General features: G+C 36.1%; 2 protein-coding genes across 5 annotated transcripts in view; both read left to right on the top strand.

Annotated features, from left to right (window-relative positions):
• Window positions 1-7,595, top strand: part of LOC100259284 (disease resistance protein RGA2) — a 65,461-nt gene extending 57,866 nt beyond the window's left edge. For 2 of the 4 annotated variants that reach the window (XM_059741054.1, XM_059741057.1), the window contains one exon: window positions 7,514-7,595. The gene's annotated coding sequence lies outside the window, so the exon portion shown is untranslated. The remainder of the gene's footprint in view (window positions 1-7,513) is intronic. The other 2 variants (XM_059741055.1, XM_059741058.1) reach the window with 1 other exon arrangement.
• On the top strand, window positions 3,391-4,963 carry LOC109123531 (putative disease resistance RPP13-like protein 1). Its single transcript, XM_019223533.2, has one exon. The coding sequence runs from the start codon at window positions 3,866-3,868 to the stop codon at window positions 4,757-4,759; it is 894 nt and encodes a 297-aa protein (XP_019079078.2). The 5' UTR covers window positions 3,391-3,865; the 3' UTR covers window positions 4,760-4,963.
• Window positions 7,596-20,192: the final 12,597 nt, after the last annotated feature.

The following is a 20,192-nucleotide window of genomic DNA, read 5'->3' on the forward strand; positions in this document are numbered from 1 at the left end:
TCAAAGTGTACATCCCAGCCTTTGCATTGTAAGCATTCAACTGAGACTTCATCTTTCCCACTTCTCCTTTGGTTGGTTCATCCCATCCCCTTGAAACATCAGCTACATAGCTCAAAAAATCCATAGCTTTCTCTGGATTTTTGCTCATGAAATCTCCTCCACACATTGTCTCGAGGAGTTGCTTCATTGAGGAGGACATACCATCATAAAAATAGCTCACCAATAGCCAAGTATCAAAGCCATGGTGAGGACAAGCATTTATAGCTTCCATGTATCTTTCCCAACACTCATAGAATTTCTCATTCTCTTTAGCTGAGAAGTTTGAAATTTGCCTTTTCAAGCCATTTGTTCTATGAGTAGGAAAAAATTTCTTAAGGAACTCAACTTGTAGATCAGTCCAAGAGCGGATACTCCTTGGCCTTAAAGAATTAAGCCAAATTTTGGCCTTATCCTTTAAAGTAAAAGGAAATAACTTAAGCCTCATCAAGTCAATTGAAGCTCCTCCCTCTTGGAATGTATTACAAACATCTTCAAATTCCTTGATGTGTGCATACGGATTCTCACTTTCCATCCCATGGAAAGTTGGTAGAAGTGGAACAAGATATGGTCTGATCACTAGCTGCTCTGTAGGGGGCACTATACATGATGGTGCACTCATACGAGGTGGATACATACGATCCCTCATTGATCGGAATTCATTGAGATTATCTTGACGACCTTGGTGACTATGCTGATCTTTAGGTGTAGCCTCCATGATATTCAAGATTACTTCCAATTCTCCTCTCTGAGGTGTATCACACTTAACAAGCCTACCTCCAATGTCTCGTATCCACTTTGGCATACACAACTAGTATTCAGCTGCAACTTAAATAAAAACAGAGGACACAAAGAAAAAAAGGGCTACAACAACAAAATTAAACTAGACTAAATTTAAAAAGATAAACTTAGATTATGAATAAACAAAGAAAGAATGAAAATTAGTAAAGTGAAAGAAACTTTACCAACTTGTGATGAAAATCACAAGTGCTCAAAAAAATGGTATCACAATGAACTTGACACTCATTCCCCGGCAACAGCGCCATTTGATTCATGCCCAATTGGTGTCTCAGCTGATTTGTGTTCAGCTGGTGCTCCTTGATTGAGGAAGTGATCAACAAAATTTATACCTATAACACCATACACTAGGGTAGCAAATAAAAAGCTACTATAGTATAGTGGCTCTAGGATCGTTCACTGGGAATGATTAACAAGCAATCAAGGATACCAATTCCAAGTGAATTGGTCTTGTTTCATTTCACGGTTAGCTTAAGAAATAAAACACAAACTTTGATTGGTAAAGGTTGAGACTTAAACTAACTAATCTTAACAGAAGTTTGAAATAATTTAGGAAGAAAAGCATTCCTTAGAGATTTAGGTTCACTGGGGTGGTTCCTCATGCAAAAGACATAGCTTCGGTCAGATGGTTCATTTCCTCGCATTAGAGATTCAACTTAGAGTCAATTCTCCAACCGGTGATGTACAGAGACTCCTTCAATTAGATTTCACTTTAATTCTCTCACTGATGCAACTTGCAATGGTTTTAGCCTCTCACCAAGCCTTAGCCATTCAAGGTGATCTTTAACCTTGGATTACCCGTCAAAAGCTCGCAAGAGATAACTAATGGATGTCTCCTAGGAGTCCAAAAGCTTATCAAGTGTTGGCTATTCTAGAAAATCCTACCCTGAAGTCACCTCCCAGAGGCTCGCAAGGGGTAAACTAGTGCATTTCCATGGTTGGAAATCACTTGCCTTACCAAGTGTTGGCCCAGGTGACTCCAAGGTGTTTTAAGTTAACTAAAAACATTGAAATCACTAAAGGATTTCACTTCCTTTTCATTACTAGCTAAAACCACAGAGCTTTGCATTCTTGCACTTGGAACCTTCCCCGGCAACCTTAGCTCCAAGGAATTGGAGGTTTAGTTACTCATTCTCTGGGGAAAACTCCTCAGAGAATTCATAACTTATAAATAAAATGAAAATACAAAGTGAGAAGGTAAGGCAGTAGAAAGAAAAGACCTTTACTTGCTTACCCAAACGTTTACAGAAGGAACTCCTCTCTGAGAACAGGCTCCCGAGAGGCATATATATCAAACCAATATAAAACTAATTGTTACAAAGATATTTGGTCTTTTTACTAACTTAAAAACTAAGGAATCATGTAATTGGTGGTTTACAAGGAGTATTTTGGGATTTAGACAACAAAAATCTAATGGAAAATATCTCCCAATGTCGGTAGCAAACTTCGGGAGGCTTTAGGAACCATTTCGCAGGAGTAAAATGGTGTCTGCGAAATTTCGCAGACACCCAAGAGGGCTGCAAAATTATTTTGCAAGACCGAGCTATCTTCACAGGGCTGCGAAGTTGGCTTCCACCTTGAGGTTTCCAGCTCCCTTCTCGCGGCATGGTTCATGCATCGTCAGAAGGAGAAACACCTTACTGTACAAAAGTGCTGCGAAATTCTCGCAACAAAAGGCTGATTCCGCAACACTTTAGAGTGATTGACTTGTAATGGCTGCAACTTCTTCGTTTCAACTCCGAATCGCGCACCGTTTAAAGCATTGGATTATTGACTTCCTGATCTTTGAAATGGTATATAGCATGCATCATTTGGACTTCAGAAAGTGCTCCAAAAGTGGCTGATACGACTGTCATCAAGAATAGGCTTCATGGCAGATTCTCTTTGCTTTTTCTCCTTGCAATCCGAATTCACTCTAGGCAAATGAATTCTAAGCTTTGCCCAAGATTCCTCATAGCTCTCCTCATTCTTGACTTGCTTTGGTGATCAAAATACTAACAAAAACACCAAAACTTACACAAAGTGATCAAAATTGCTTTAAAGGATCCTTAACATGCCAATTGAGTTAAAAGGCCTAAACTACTACTCAAAAGTGTTTAAAAGGATTAATTATAGGCTATCAAATAGCACTTTTTGAGTAGTAATCAACAACCCATGTTCTCCTTTTACTATTTTCTTTGCTTGCCAAAGTGAATTCTTATTTTTGGCAAATAGAATGAGCTGTTGGGGCTTACCATAATGTTAAGTCTATCATTCGAACAATGGAATCAATTTCTTATTGTTTAGGTGGTTTGAGTTTACCACAATGTCCAATTAATTACTTAAGTAAAGGGATCCAAACTTCTCTTTTTACCAGCCACAAGATTTATACGTGAGGTTATCTTAAAGTTAAATTAGATGGTGATTCAAGCGATTATAAGGTGTAGCCTTCAAGTGATAGTTGGCCATGTGCTAACTCTGTCCTTTTTTCAGCGCTTTTCTTTGTCTTTTTGACTTATTTGTTTTCTTCAATACTTTCCACTCGATTATCGATGGCGTTGAGACATTATTGAAAAAGTTGGAGGAGCTTTTCTCTCCGCCTCTCTCCAAGTTCTTTTCGACAGGTTGGCTTCTTCGGAGGTCCTCTACTTCATCAGGGGACAGAAGCTCAGTGATTCAGTCCTCAGCAAGTTTAAGATCAAATTGCTGATTGTGGATGAAGTGCTCGACCATGCTGAGGTGAAACAATTTAGATGGGAGTCAAATAGTGGCTGGTGCACGCAAAGGATGCTGTCTATGATGCGGGAGACCTGCTGGACGAGATTGCTACCGAAGCTTTGCGATGTAAGATGGATGCTGCTGACTCCCAGACTGGCCTAACTCAGGTATCGAGCAGCTTTTCCAAAGCATAGAGTCTAGGGTAAAGGAGATCATCGACAAACTGGAAGTCCTTGCACAAGCAATAGATGTGATTGCTTTGAAGGGTGATGGTAAGAAACTGCGACATAGATTACCCTCGGCTTCTCTGGTGGATGAATTTTGTGTGTTCGGCATGGATGAAATTAAAGAGGACATGATTAGAAGGTTGTTGTCTGATAATACATGTCGCAACAAGATAGATGTGATCTCCATAGTCGGCATGGGCGGCGCAGGCAAAACCACCCTGGCTCAGCTTTTGTATAATGATGGGAGAGTGAAAGGACAGTTTCACTTGAAAGCATGGGTTTGTGTTTCGGGGGAGTTTTGTCTTCTCAAGGTGACAAAATCAATTCTCGAGGGAATCGGATCTGCGACCTCTTCTTATATGCAAAGCGAGAACCTAGATTTGCTTCAGCAAAAACTGAAAGAGAGCCTTGGTGACAAGAAGTTTCTACTTGTTCTGGATGATGTTTGGGAGAAATGTCGTAGAGAATGGGAAGGGTTACGAATTCCGCTCCTAGCTTCTGGGGAAGGAAGCAAGGTTGGTGTGACCACTCGCAATCCAAACGTTGGAAAAATCATGCGTGCAGATCATACTCATCCTTTGGAAGGGTTGTCCGAGGCACATTGTTGGTCCTTATTTCAAACACTTGCATTTGAAAATAAAGACTCCTGCCCATATCCTCAAGTACTTGAATCAATAGGCAGAAAGCTTGTCGCTAAATGCCGAGGATTGCCTTTAGCGGTCAAAGCACTCGGGAGTCTCTTGTATTCTAAAACTGACAGAAGGGAATGGGAACAGATTTTGGAGAGTGAAATATGGGGTTTGCAAGATCATGAAATCCTTCCTTCGTTGCTATTGAGTTATCAAGATCTCCCATTGCATCTGAAACAATGTTTTGCCTATTGCTCCATTTTCCCCAAGGACCATGAATTCGACAAGGACACACTGATTTTACTATGGATGGCAGGACTTCTACAATTTTCAAAAGGCAATGATAGAGTGGGAAAGGTAGGTAAGCATTGATGAACTTCTATCGAAGTCATTTTTTCAGAAATCTGCTTTGAAAGAATCATGCTTTGTCATGCATGATCTTATACATGACTTGGCTCAATATATATCTAAAGTATTTTCTATTGGATTTGAAGATGATAAGGTGCAAGAAATCTCTGAGAACACTTGTCACTCATTGAACTTTATAAGTAACTTTGATGGAATGGTTACGGTTAAGAGGTTTGGGGTCCTTGCCAAAATAAATTGTCTTTGAACATACTTTGAATTAAAGAGAGCGAAATGGACTATTTTTATATTAAGTAAAAGGGTTGATTTACATGCTATATATATTATCCGAATGGGGGGTACTTACGAGTGTTGTCATTGCGTAATTATTTTCTTATTGAGTTGCCCGATTCAATAGGTGAATTAAAATATTTGCGTTATTTGGATATTTCATATACAATGATAACAAAATTATCTGATTCAGTGTGTTATTTGTACAATTTACAAACGATGATACTATCAGGAGATGTCCGTTTCATTGAATTGCCTTCAAGGATGAATAAATTGATTAATTTACATTATCTCGATATAAGTGGATGGAGAGAAATGCCAAGTCACTTTAGTCGATTAAAACATTTACAAAAATTGAGTAATTTTATTGTGGGCCAAAAAGGTGGATTAAAAATTGGTGAATTAGGAGAGCTTTCAGATATTGGGGGGAGAGTTGAAATTTCAGAAATGCAGAATGTGGTGTGTGCTAGGGATGCATTGAGAGCGAACATGAAGGATAAGAGGCACCTTGATGAACTAGACTTGAAATGGAGCAACGGAGATACTAATGATGTTATACAAAGTGGCATACTCAACAACTTGCAGCCTCATCCAAATTTAAAGCAGCTTACCATCGATGGCTATCCTGGTATAACATTTCCAGATTGGATAGGAGATCCTTTATTCTCCAATCTTGTGTCTGTATATCTTTATTGGTGTGATAATTGCTCATCGTTGTAGATGCGAATTCCGTCGTCTTCAGGAGCTTTGTTTAATCGGTTGTCCCAAACTCACAGGGAAATTACCAGAAGAGCTTCCTTCCTTGAAGAAACTTGAAATTGATGGATGTTGGCGGCTGCTTGTGGCTTCACTCCAAGTTCCAGCCATCCGTGAATTGGAGATGGTGGGTTTTGGTGAATTGCAGTTGAAAATGCCAGCCTCTGGCTTCGCTGCTCTTCAAACTTCACATGTTGAAAACCCACACTTCTCCTATGCAAGATTTGGTAATCGAAGATTGCTTTTTTTCCAGACTGTTTGACAGAGTTGGTTTTCCCATCGTCACATTAAAAGCGCTAGAAATATGTGACTGTGACAACCTAGGGTTTCTCCTACCTGAGTTGTTCAGATGCCATCACCCAGCTCTTGAAGAATTAAAAATCGGCAGTCATACCCTTCGTATCCTATCATCCTTCACCTTCACATTATCCTTCTCATTAGCCATCTTCCCTGGGTTGATTCAATTCGATATCGATGCTCTTAATGGTCTTGAATCCCTCTCCATCTCGATTTCAGAAGGGGAACCCACTTCCCTTCGTTGGTTGAAAATCATCAGGTGCTATGATCTCGGATATATTGAATTGCCCGCTCTCGACTCGGCATTCTATGAGATCTTGGAATGCGGGAAGCTCAAGTTGCTGGCACTTACGCTCTCATCCTTGCAGAAATTGAGCTTAAAAGATTGTCCACAATTGTTGCTTCACGAAGATAGTTTGCCCTCCAACCTACGTGAACTTGAAATTTGCAAATACAACCAACTCACGCCCCAGGTGAACTGGGGTTTGCAGAGACTGACCTCTCTTACAGAATTCAAAATCAGAGGTGGATGCCAAGACGTGGAGTCATTTCCCGAGGAGCACCTGCTGCCCTCTCACTTACCACTCTTAAAATTGAATATTTTCCAAATCTCAAGTCTCAGGACGGTAGAGGGCTTCAACTACCTCGCTCACAAAATTGTCCATCCGTCACTGCCCTCAGCTCCAATTTATTCCACAAGAAGGGTTTCAACATTTTCCTTTTCTTATAGAATTAGAGATCGAAGACTGCCAGGGCCTCCTATCCTTCGGGCAAGAGGTGCTTCGACATCTTTCATTGCTTGAACGATTATCCATCTGTCAATGCGATGCACTCCAATCCTTGACAGGATTAGGTCTTCAACACCTCACCTCTTTTGAAGTATTGGCCACTAGTCTCTGCCTTAAGCTCCAATCTTTGAAAGAAGTGGGTCTTCAAAGCCTTGCCTCTCTTAAACAACTATACATCGGGGAATTCCCTGAGCTCCAATCCTTGACAGAAGTGGGTCTTCTACATATCACCTCTCTTGAAAAATTATGTATCTTCAACTGTCCTAAGCTTCGATCCTTGGCAAGAGAGAGACTTCCAGATTCCCTTTCTTCTCTACACATCAACAACTGTCCTTTGCTGGAACAACGGTGCCAATTCAAGAATGGGATTATAAAGCTCACATTCCAGAAATAGTCATAGGTTATGAGTTACTTTAACTAAGTTGTTTGCTACAGAATATTTAGCCAGGTACTTGCTCTACACTGAAAATAATTTTCAGAAAAACTATGTTCCAATTCATTAAGTGGCCAAACTTATGCTTCGAAATTTTGAATGATCTCAAGAATTGTGCATCTACATATATAATCCATTTGCTAGTCATGTTGTTGGGGATTTGATTTAACCCATACAATTGCCATATTCTAATGGTGCACATTTGTTCATTTTAAGATTCTTTGAAACCAGAGACCTGGAACAATGATTTGAAGAGGAGCAGGGAAGATTGATCCCAGGTAGTTTACATTTCATGCATACAACCAATTCTCATATTTCCAAAAATTGTTCATCTTTCATGTGGACTTTTCTCACATTCTCTGCTTATTTCTCTTGTACAGGAGCCGAGGAAACCAGCACGTATTCTAGTTAACTGCTTGTAAGTAAGTAATGTTACTTTCTTTGTTTTTCCTTGCTGCTATTCTCTCTTCCAGTGTGAGAAAAGTGGAGATTTAAGTCTGCAAGGTTTTTTTATTCCAGTGGTACAAAACATATGTTTGATATCAAAATTACTTAATTCTTTCTCTTTTTTGCATTCAGAGTCATAATCAACTCAACTCTTTTGAAGAATATTGGTGGAGATATGGTTGTGCTGCGAACTCTATTTGTTTGATTTAAGAATTTTTCCAACAAAGATAAGAAGAGTCAAGGAAGATTGATCCTAGGTAAGTCACAATTTAACCAGCCAAGAATCTTATTTCCACGGCTTCTTCAATTTACCTTTCAAAATGCAAAGACTTAACTTAACTAGCTGTGAAATATTTTAATTACTTTAATCCTTTTGAGGCCCTACTATGGATTTGTGCTTGCTGATCTCTTTCCCATGCTATAAAATTCGGGATTTAACTTTGTGATGTATTGATCACAGGGTGTCCTAATCTTGTGTATATTCTTGGAGACTAGGGTGCACAACGTGCTCCGTTTGTTTGATTTAAAAGTTTTTCCTTAAGCTAGCTGTAACAAGGATATGATCTCTTTCCCATGCTATAAAATTCGGGATTTAACTTTGTGATGTATTGATCACAGGGTGTCCTAATCTTGTGTATATTCTTGGAGACTAGGGTGCACAACGTGCTCCGTTTGTTTGATTTAAAAGTTTTTCCTTAAGCTAGCTGTAACAAGGATATGAAGAGGAGCAAGGGAAGATTAACCACAGGTGGACAACATTTTGAACAATTTGTGACTTGAGTCAAATGTGGTTAACATTTTACTTCCAGACTGGACTAGGTAACATGTGAATTTATCTGTCTATTTCGCTTACAGTGGCACAGAGGAAATCAATAAGATCTCTAATAGCAAGAATTAATTTCAGGTCTCTGATGCATTCTCTGGTACCTTACTGAGTATCACGAACTGTTCATGGCTGATGTCCCACGTGTAGTGAGAGACAATCTGGCTCTCTAATGACGGGGTTTGCACACCAATTTACAGTCAGGTTTTGTGTTCTCTTCTCCAAATAGCGTTTGATATATGAGTTAGATTGATTGTAACTAGTGAAACAAATGCTTGAAAATTTGTAATTACGGTGGTAATTCTTGTTTTGGTTTTTTTTAAATTATTTCAGTTTGGTATATCATTTGAGTCCATATCTCCTTCTATTCAATCTTTTAATGTTGAAGCTTTTACACAAGTATGTGCTTGCAATCCAGGTGCTTTGAGCGGCTCTACTGATTTGGGTTTTTGATTAGCATTATTGGGTTTGTTTTCCACCGGCTAATAAGGATGCAATAGAAATAAAAAACATCAAAGAGAAAAAAAAAATAGTCGCTGAGATTATTTTTGTCCTTCTCTATATTTTATATTATTAAATTTATTTTAAACTATCTAAAAATTATTTACTTTAAATAATTTTTTAACTAACTATTTTGTTTTTGGTCTTAAATAACAAATACATATAAAAATACCAAATTTAATTTAAATTATTTCATAATCACAATATTGTTCAAGAGTTACAAATATTATGTAGAAACAAAATGGATCTATGAAGTTGATTGTGAAAACAAAATGCAAAAGAAGAATAAAAATAAATCAACAAAAGACATCAATGTTCAATAGTTTGCCTACATCTGATGGTAGCAAAATCATTTACTATAGATTTCAAAAGAGTACAAAATGAGTATAAAGTACTCTCTATTCTTGTTTTGGGTTTTCTCCATATAAGTATCTCAAAATTTTCAAAATTTGAAAAATCAATATAGAGAACACCAATTATATATATATATACTTAGAAACTTTTCAAAAACAACTATATATATGGTAATTGTAGTTTTTATTTTTCAACCTCTACCTAAAAAAGTATCTAGTTCAAATATTAAGGCCTCAAAACTTCTCTTGCAATATTGGGTTAAGTATCTTAAGTGAAGCCACATTTAACAACATAGAATATGATCTTGTTTGAGTCCCAAATCCTCAACCAAACCATGCAACTAAATAGTTTCCTTGAAAGCTTTTGCCACTGCCATATATTTTCCTTCTGTAGTAAACAAATCCACAATAGATTGTGATGTTAATCTCTAACAAATAGGTTCACCTACAAGAGTAAATACATAACCTGTAGTAGATCTACAGTTATCAAGGTCTCTTTTGTAGTCTAAATCCATAAACCCCATAGCTTATGTTGAACTTCCTTGTTGAAATATTATTCCAACATCAATTGTGCCAAGAATATATTTCAAGATCCATTTTATTGCTTTCCAATGTCTTTTCCTTAGATTATGCATATACCTGCTAACCATACTAACAACATGTGAAATATCAAGCCTACAACAAACCATGGTATACATCTAACTTCCAATAATGCTAGTAGATGAAACATTATTGTAGAGCTTTCATTTTGTCCCTTTAGTACTTGTCTTTCAGTGCTCTTTCAATACTCCATAGTAGTTCCCTAATGGCCTATTGCTACTCATACAACTTACTTTTTTTTTTAGTCACCTTGGAGACTTTGATTGAGAGATTTATTTAGCCCCTTGGCAGCCTTGAGTTAGATCTAGGATTTTCCTTTTTCTGTTTTAGGATGGTGCATTTAGGTACACTTTTAGGACACTTAGACGCGTCCTAAACATTGTCCAGCTTGCACACATTCACCCTAGGTCACTTGGCACTTTTTTCAGAATAGGTCACTTGGACACTTCTTTAGGTTTGACTTCTTTATTGCTTGATTCTTTAGGTTTCGGTGAGTATTGACTACATGAGATGGTCTTTCGATACCTAGTTATACGAGTTCGATGTTTCAATTTTCATTATTATTGATTGCATTAGATTGACATTTTGTTTCTTTTGATTGCATGCATTTGGTACTCGTATTTCTATTTTTGTTTATTTAAATTTGCATGAGGTTGATTCCTTTATTTTTATTTTGCATGAACTAATATTTTTGATTCTCCTATATATGCATGTGATTGTGCAATTTCCAATTTTATTCCAATTTTTTTTTTATTTACCATTGCATGATTTCTAAGCCCCCTTCTTATTTTTTGTACTTTTTTATTTTTTTATTTTTGCATGAGGATTCGATCACTTACCAACCAAGACATGGGCTGCATCCTTGACGAAATCTCCAAGTAAGCTACGCATATATGCACTTCCCATATCCACATGCATTCAAAAAAGAAGCAGAATATTCAATGAGAGAGGATGCCATAGAAGATCCCCACTTCCCATAAGAAGAAGATCTCTACGGGCTGCAATAAAGGGGACACACAGTTCACTTTAAGGGGGAGACTCACGGATTTGAGAGGGAGGATTTTCTCCATGGATGAAAAGGATGGGTAGCCGAAGATGAGAGGCTGCTTCGATAGTGTGAATTTTTCTGTAAAGGGCCGAGGGCCACAGGAGAGGATCAGGGACAGAGGCACTATTACTTTGAGAAGAAAGGATCATCACGAACCAAAAAAAAAGGAAAAAAGAACCAAAGGAGAGGAAGGAAAGAAGCAATAGGAGAGGCCCACGAGTTCTTGAAGTCCCCAGCATCTCCCCTGAGGTAAGCTCTTCAGGGTGAAGTCCAATTTATTTTATTTTCTCTGTTTCTTTTCCTTCATTAAGATTTGTTACTGTTGATTTTGGGTGTTTCATAGATTTCCCTGACTTCTGATCCCATTGTTGCTTCTTTGTTTATGTTAAAGAATCCTTCGATTCTTCTTTGTGATATTTGAAAACCCTTTTATTCCACCTGCATTTAAGCCCATTGATTCAGACGTGGCTTTTTTATAGTTCTTATTTTCTTCATTTATGTTCCGTTTTTTTTTTTTTTTTTGCTATTTTCTCCTCGCTCTTGGTGTTTGCACATTCACTTGGACGTGAAACCATGGGATGATGAGACTGACATGAAAGAGCTTGAGGTGGCATTAATCAAATCAAGATTCGTGGCAAGACTGTGGCTGCTGTACTGAGTCGGATGTTTTCCATATGGGTTTGGTTCTCTTTCATGAATTTGCCGTTGGTTTAGAGTCTCCAATTTTCTATTTGGGAGCAACACTATTAAGTATTTTGGATATCTGGGTTTGTTTCTATTTCTGCATTGATGATATGTTGTGAGCATGATGGGTTTGTGAGGAAGGAACTGTGTATCACTGGGGAATTTTAATCTTCATAGAATTACCACCACAGAGGACTACAGTGGACTAGGACATGGTGATAAAGAACCCAGGCTACTTCCCTAGTCTATAATTGCAATGATCACTGATATTTTTGTCCAGTGGTTCAGTCATCAATAGTCACAACCACTAGAAGGGGGAGGTTAACAACCAAAAAAGAAGTGGCAATTCCTGAACTAGAGCCTCCGAGGTGGTTTGTTATAGACCTGTACAAAGTGAACTGGGGACCTGTTGTCCCTCTTCTGTTTACTATGGAAGCTGTACTACTTAAGCAAAGGAGAAAAGAGGGGTTTGATAATGGGTGTATGGAATGCTCCTACATCAGTAAGAATATTTCAGGGTCTTCTCTTGCTGCTAATGTTCTGGATTAAGGCAGGGAAGAGTGTTTTCTCATCTATGATTTTGTTCCCAATGGAAGCTTGCTGCAGTATCTGGATGTGATTGATAACAGTGGGAAGGTCCTTGAATAGTCTACTAGAGTTTCTATCATCAATGGCATTGCCAAGGGTGCCGGGTATTTACATGAGAAGAAAGTGATTCATCAAACACAACATGGGCCCTACAGATACTAGAATGAAGATGCATCCAGAAGAAGACCTTTGATGTGTACATAGAGCAATGAAGGATTAAGGCTCGCTACTGGCAGTGCTGGAGTTATCTCATATGGTTCGTGTCAAACTCTTTTTCTTGGCTTCTGTGTACAGCACCACAGGAAGTTTTCCTTCTCCAAGATCAAAAGGCTGAAATATTCTCAAGAAATGACCTGACCTCCAAGTTGACCATGATTGTTGATACCATTTCCATTGGACCTCATCATTTCTCAGACTTTTTCGTCACTCAAATGGGTACAAATAACCATTGCTCAATTCCACCACAACTCGAAGATCAGTTAAGGCAAGGAAATCTCCATAATCAACCCCTACATCATCTCATGAGGTTGCTGCTGGGTTTAGTTTGATCGTGTTTCTTAACAAGGGAGTAAAAAATATTCTTAATAGCCAATGTAGGTAAAAAAAACTTAGTAGATCTGTCTTTGTAAGGGAGCAGATTCCAGATTTGCCAAGACTGGACAAAGATAAAAACCTTGTGATCCCTAAAGGCAATAACAAACTGGAAACCTACATGCTGGGCAATGGTCAAGTCTTGATTTGATTTCCAGGTGGAATGTGCGGAATAAGAGATTGCACCAGACTAGGATCAGGTATTCTTATATCTTCAGTTCTTCCAGAATTTGCAGACTGTACAACAAGATTTGCCCTTGTGTATTTATCGATCTTGCTCAATCTAATGGTGCCCATGATGAGCTAGTACCCTTTTAAAACCAATGGGCCAAAATATACCCATGAATTAATTAGGATTGTGGGGTCTGAAGAAGTTGTCCCTGGAACTTTTGTAACCCTTGCAATGCTTGTCTTTGGTGCCCAGTTGGTTGCACATTCAGCATCTCATGAGCATGTTTGGAATTTTTGAATGGATCTAGCATCAATTTTGTTGGTGTTCTAGGAGTGTCATCAGAGATTCGGAATGCAATACAATTGCTCCTTGTTTAAAGACTTAAAAGAAGTGTAGAACTTTTAGCAAAAGAGACCGTGGATAGAAGCACACAGGACTTTTGGTTCAGATGGAACAAATGATAGTTCAATGATCATTGGAGAAGGTTCAGGCTGAAGTGATGATCAGCTTTGTTTACAAAAGAGGCTCATTGGGGTTTTGCTGAAGGTGCTTGGGTCTGCTATTTATATTCCTGTAGATTCTGTGAGATCCCAAAATGCTCATGCTATGATTGTCTTGGCCGAAATTGTCCTTAATGACTGCTTGTTTTTCTTCCTTGCGTGAATCAGGCCTTCCTGATGCTTTTCATCTTCAGTGGTGGTTGGAATACTTCTTTCATCAAAGGCACTCACATGTATTCCTAAAGGTCTCGGTACTATTTGCCTTAATGTTTCAAGGAATTAAAGTCAAATTATATTTTTTCAAGAGCAGGCTTGTAGTAAATTTAATTACGAAGACGGTAATATATTTTATGAGGCGAAAAATCATAAGTTATGTATAATTTATAATTATGAAGTGTGAAGTAAATAATAGTAGTTTAATTTATTATTAAAAGAAAGAATATGCCTGATATTTTCAAATTTGTTTAATAATATATATATAAGTGGATTGTTGGGCGTCCGGAGGCAAAAGAATAGGAAAAGAAAGAAAGAAAGAAAGGAATGGAGAGGCAGGCGTAGGGGAGATGCAGGGTCTACGTGTCTTTGCCGATTTGACTACGAAATGACCTCTAATCGTGATGAAATTTCAGACAGTGATAGTCTTCAATGTGGTAAATACTTCTGTGAAGTCAGATTTTTTATCCCATGGTTGGATTTTATTGTACAGGTAGGAGTGTGTTTTTCCTAAATTTCTCACTCGACTTTTTTTGGGCTTTTCATTTTGCTCTTATTTACTTTCAAAAACTCCATGGAAATGGGTAAGTTGTTGGGTTATAGTAGATCGTCATATAGTTTTCATTTAGGTTGTTTTTGGAAACCCTGAATGCGTAAAATGATTTGATTTTGCTTTGAAAATGTTAAATGGGAAGTAAATAAAAGTTAGATGCAAGATAAAAATATTAGAATTGTTGGTATTTAATTGTTGTTCCTGTAATAGGATTTATCGGATTGTTGTGGTTATGAAAATTCTTTTTATTGGAATATTGCTTAATATATTTTTATGATTGTTGTTATGTTAGAAATTATGTAAATTTATTGATGATATATTGGTGTGGAAAATAACGGAAATTATTTGTTGAAAATTTTGAGTATTGAGATATGTTTAAAATGATTGTTTTAAAATTATTAATATTATTAGAAATAAATAAATTGATAATATAAATTGGGTTTTTTTTAATATTTGAATTATCGGAAAAATATTTCCCAAATGTTGTGGTGGCATAATTGTGGAAAATTGTTGTATTAGGTGTTAATATTATTGAGATTATTGGAGATAAATAAATTATGACATAAATTACGTTTTTGTTGATATTTGTATTAATGGGAATGTTCTTGGATATGTGTGGTTATTTAATTGAAGAAAAAAATGGTTATATTGGTTGTTGGAAATTATTAAGCATGTCAAGAATAAATAGAATTTATGTGGCTAAGGTTTGAAACTATGTTTTGATGTTATACAATTAATTGTGAATTTTCTTTGATGTTTGTGGTGATTAAAGTGAAGAAAAATCATTGTGTAGATTATTGGAAATTATGAAATATAATGAGAGCAAATAAAATTATGTCTTGAAAAATTATGGATGTTAAAATATGATTTGATTGCACTTTACACGCATTATGGTTATGTGAAGAAAAAGAAAAATTAAAGAAATGGTTGTGTGAGATGGAAATAAGAATAAAAAGACCCCGGAGAGGGCAAAAATGAAAATAAATAAATAAATAAATAAATGGAATGACCCCAAAGAGGGTGAATTAAGAAGAGAGTGAGATCCTTAGGGTGAAAGACCCAAAAGTTTACATCGGGAAGACTCTAAGTGGGGAGTGTATTCGGATACAGATGCATATCCTTCAATGAAAGCCTGAGAATGACTATGCATTATGTGATTGCGTGTAAGCATTTGCATCATGGTTGCATTTGGAAGAAGAATTTGTATTATTTATCAAGTATATGTTTGAATATATCATTCAAGACTAAAATGACTTATTTATTTTGTAAATTTAGAATTTGTTGATATGCTGGATATATGATTGAATGAGGAAAATGATAATTTTGATTGGTTTAAATTTGTATGGTTGGGGTATCTTTTAGTGTGTATAATGCATGTAAAGGTAATATTATATATTGGCACATGGTTGTGTTTTATTGACCTAGAATTTTCAACCCATTTGGGTGTAAAACACCCTATTGAGCAACATGGAAATGCTCACTCCTTCATTTTCTAAAATTTTTAGATGTAAATATAGTTTTGGAGGGACCACGGGAAGATCAAGAAGTGTTCCAGAAAGCAAAAGAATCATAATAATGGTTGTTTTAAAATTTATATTACCCTTTTGACATGTACTAATTTGAGTTATATGGACATTTGTAAGTTAAATTATATTTTGTTAGTTTATTAAAGATTTTTGGAAATATTCTTTTTGACTTAGAGATTATTATAAATATTTGAGATTTTAGGTAGGAAGATAACTGATGAATTTATTATACTTGTGAACAAGAGATAGTGTGGTGGTTGGTTTTGGAAAAAAAAAAATAATATGTTACAATAAATTTTAGCATAATAAATTTATTTAGATTAGACGCTTTATTGAAAAAGGAAAAAAAAAATTAGTGTGTTTTAATTGATTGCCCCTGTGGATAGGAATAACCCTTAGGGTCAAACTTTGACTTGGGGTCACAAGTCGAGTTTTGGGTTGCCCAGAATCCTGGGTGTGACAGTAGGATTCTTTTGTAGTTGAAGCTTCTCAAGCTTTCTGAAAACCAATTTTCTGGAAATATACCTACAGCTTCTGAAAATCAGTTTACTACTACAAAAAACGAAGAGTGATCGATCAAAGAATGGGAAGTATCGTAATTTGGGATTTGTGCACAGCAATTCTACCTCAATTTAAGACTTGGAAAAAGAGTCCTTGGAGAGTTCTGGAACAGAAATTTCTAAAAGGAGAGAATGAATGTTCAGATTGAAACAGATTTCGTGAAAGCGATGCCTGAGATGGACTTAAGCCAAAAAGATCAGAATTCAGAGGCCGGTAACGAAGTCTCAAGTTATCAACAGGAGGATGATAGTCAATCATAATGTCCAGTCGGTCAGAACACATGGATGCATATTATTTGAAAAGAATATTGGAGGCTAACTGACAAAGAAATGAATCAACTGCTAGGTGAGAATTCTGCTGGTATGGAAGAATTCGTGAGAAGCTGCCCTATTTCCCACTACAATCATCAGTAGAAATCGTGAACCATCCAAATACCTGCAGAAGTGCACCGCTGTTTACAGACATCACTTCCCTGTAGAACAGTCTGACTCTGTGCATTATGTTGATGCTGTTAGATTATTCAATGACGCCGATCAAGGGTTATTCAAAGATGTTGATGACCCCATAATACTCAGTGTTCTGAACTGTAAGATGAGTACATCTCCGCATGCCAGCATCGCTCCTACGTCCTTGCTACAAGAAAACTGAACTAATTCCTGGGCAGCAACTTACAACAACTGTGACATCTGAAGGAGCAGCCATTTAAACCATCTCCAGCAACCACCCCTGCATGGCGATCACCTTTGGTCTCTTAATGGTGCCCACTCTGCATGCAGTATTCCTTTTGTTCCAACGAACCTGGAAACGCATCTTGTGCTCTGTGTGAGACGTAAAATGGATTTGGAGCAGGAAGATGCATTGGAATAATCATCCAGTTAGCCGTGTCATCATCTAAAGTATGAGGAACCCTTCCTCCTGTGGGATAGTTTGACTCTCTTATGTTATTCTTATTTTGTCCATGCAGCTTTCTCGTCACTCAAGAAGGAATTCGAAAGAAATGGACCTTGAATTTCTGGGGAGCATTAGTGTTGAACTTCAACAGTGAAGAGATCATTTAAAACTGGGATTTTTAGCAGCACCTACAATCATCAGCAATGCAGTCACAGTCGCATCCCTGGGCTGTACTCTGAAAGTAGCCATTTTGGTGCACACCTCCTCCTCTGTTTGCTTCTTTGATTGAGAATTTACTGTCTTACATTGAATTTTTGAATCCTTTTCCAACTAAACATTTTCAATTTTGATAAATCCATCTTTATATTTCTTTTAGATAATAAAATCAAAATTTTAATAAATTTGCTACCATTTTCCTTCTGCCATGCTTTTCACTAATTTTATTTAATTTTCAACTATTTTCTTAATTTTCTCAATTTTCAACAAGCATGAATAAATTTCATGGTTCCAAGTAATGGAACTCATAGAATCAACTCATGCACAATTAATTGGGTTTTGGTGGGGGCCCAACATCTATGACATCTTCTTTGGTATTGATTCCAGAGATGATTGTTTGATATTTGATTGATTTTGATTCCTCTCTATGATATATTTGAGTCTGTTTTATCCTTGTTGTTGAGCTAACCTTGTTTTTTGTAGAGGCATTGATGCTTGCTAACCAGGTATGCTCTTTTCATCCTCCAATTTTGAAATTGTATAAAGATATATGTTATTGAGAACTATATCCATGTTTGATACTATCTCTAGATGCCATGATGTTTGTTTGATTTGTTTTGATAAAATGCATGTTGCGTGTCATATTTCTAAGCACTTTGATGTTTTGTGATAGCGCTTTAGAAATAGTTCAGGTACGCATACTATCCTTTCTTTATGATTGTGTTTTTGAATTTTGGTTTGACATGCTAGTCTTGAAATCACCTTAGCCCACCTAGGTATCCTCAATCAACTGACTAATTGTCATACTTCCCTTAACTTAGCCAGTAGAGACCTCTTTAGGGCTTAAAAGGGTATTATCTCTTTGAGGTACCTTCCCAATAGGTAACCTGATCCCCGGACCAATATTCTATTTTTTCTTAATACATGCATTTCCAAAACTATGGAGTCACTTCTTTAGGGTATTTTTTTTCTTATTTTATTTTCTCTTTTAAAATAAAATGAAATAAGTGGGGACTCCAACTTTTCCAAAACTAATTTTTCACCATTAAAAAATGAGTCTCATCAACTAGTGGGTATACACATGAAAAATACGGGTCCACAATTATTCATGTACTCAATCATCTAAGTAAGGAGACATCTACATCGAGTTTTGTATGAGGTGTCAAAGGAGCACATAGAGTCTTTGTTTCAAAATTCATAGAAAATTTGAAGCAAGGCCTAAAAAAATTACTTTTATGACAATGCAACAAGCCCTTTGCTTCTATCTCTTATCATATCCATTCCAACAATTTTTCACGCTTCTCTAAGATCTTTAATTTTAAAGTCAATTCTCAACTATAATTTTTCAACCTCTCAATTTCAGTCATACTCTTACATGCAATCAGCATATCATCAACTTATATTAACAAATAAATAAAGTTTCCATTAGATAATTTGCTGATATAAACAAAATAATCAAATTGGCTTATTTTACAAACAAATTATTCTTTTTCAAGTTCTTTATAACCCTTTTATTGAGACATGTATTTCTCTTTATCTAAATCACCATGGAGAAAGGCAATTTTCACATCAAATCGAGACAACTCTAGATCATAGTAAGCAACAAGGGCTGCAATAATCTAATGGAAGAATGCTTAACAATAGGAGAAAACACTTCATTATAGTCAATACTTCTTTTTGTTGTGCATACCCTTTTGCAGTCAATCTGGCCTTGAAATGTACATCATCTTTCCTTGTTGAGATCTCTTTCTTTGCATATGTAGATATAAAAAATTTTAGTGGATTAAATTACCACTAAATTGGTCTTCAAAATCGTGACTTTATAATTCAAAAAATTTGTGCTTGACAAGTGATGGGTCATACACATCAAATATGTGGCATGCAACTCAAAAAGTAACATATGACAAAATTTGAAGAACTATGAAATTATGTCTTCAAAATAAATATAAAAAAATCAAATAATTGAAGTCAGAAGAGAATTAAAAATAATTATTCTCGTGTTGATAAGTTTCCTTAGAAAAGGGAAACCAATCTTCAATTAAAGTCAAAAGGGAATAAAAAATAAATATTATTTTGTTGATAAGTTTCCTAAAAAGGGGAAACAAATCTCCAGTTGAAGTAAAAAACAGAATAAAAATAACAATAATAAGCATTCTCTTGTTGGCAAAACTTCTACGAAGAGGAGAAAAGTTGCTAAAATCAAGGAACCAAATTCCTTAAATTAAGCAATCAAGTCTTAGGAATTCAAAATTCAATTCCCTAACTTCACCTATAAATAAACATGAGTTCCTTTAAAGAGGAGGATTAGCAAAATGACTTCACAAGGAAAAGAGGCTTCATAAAATTTTCCTCCTAGTCCATGAAACGACAAAAGTACTATATGTGTTCTTTGCCATTTAATAAGTTCATTAAGGAAAAAAGCCACTCTAAGCCATCGATTGATTTTTTTTTTTTTTTTTTAAAAAAACAACATTATTTTTTGAATTGTGATCAAAGAGAAAAAAATATTATTTCATAAAGAATATTATATTTGAGTTTATAGATTTCAAAAAAATTGCAAAATAACTCATTTATTTATTTTGAAAAATTCCTTTTAAAAAATATCACAAATATCTTTTATTTTATTTT

Source organism: Vitis vinifera, chromosome 12 (genome assembly GCF_030704535.1).
Source record: "Vitis vinifera cultivar Pinot Noir 40024 chromosome 12, ASM3070453v1".
In the NCBI taxonomy this organism is placed as follows: Eukaryota; Viridiplantae; Streptophyta; class Magnoliopsida; order Vitales; family Vitaceae; genus Vitis; species Vitis vinifera.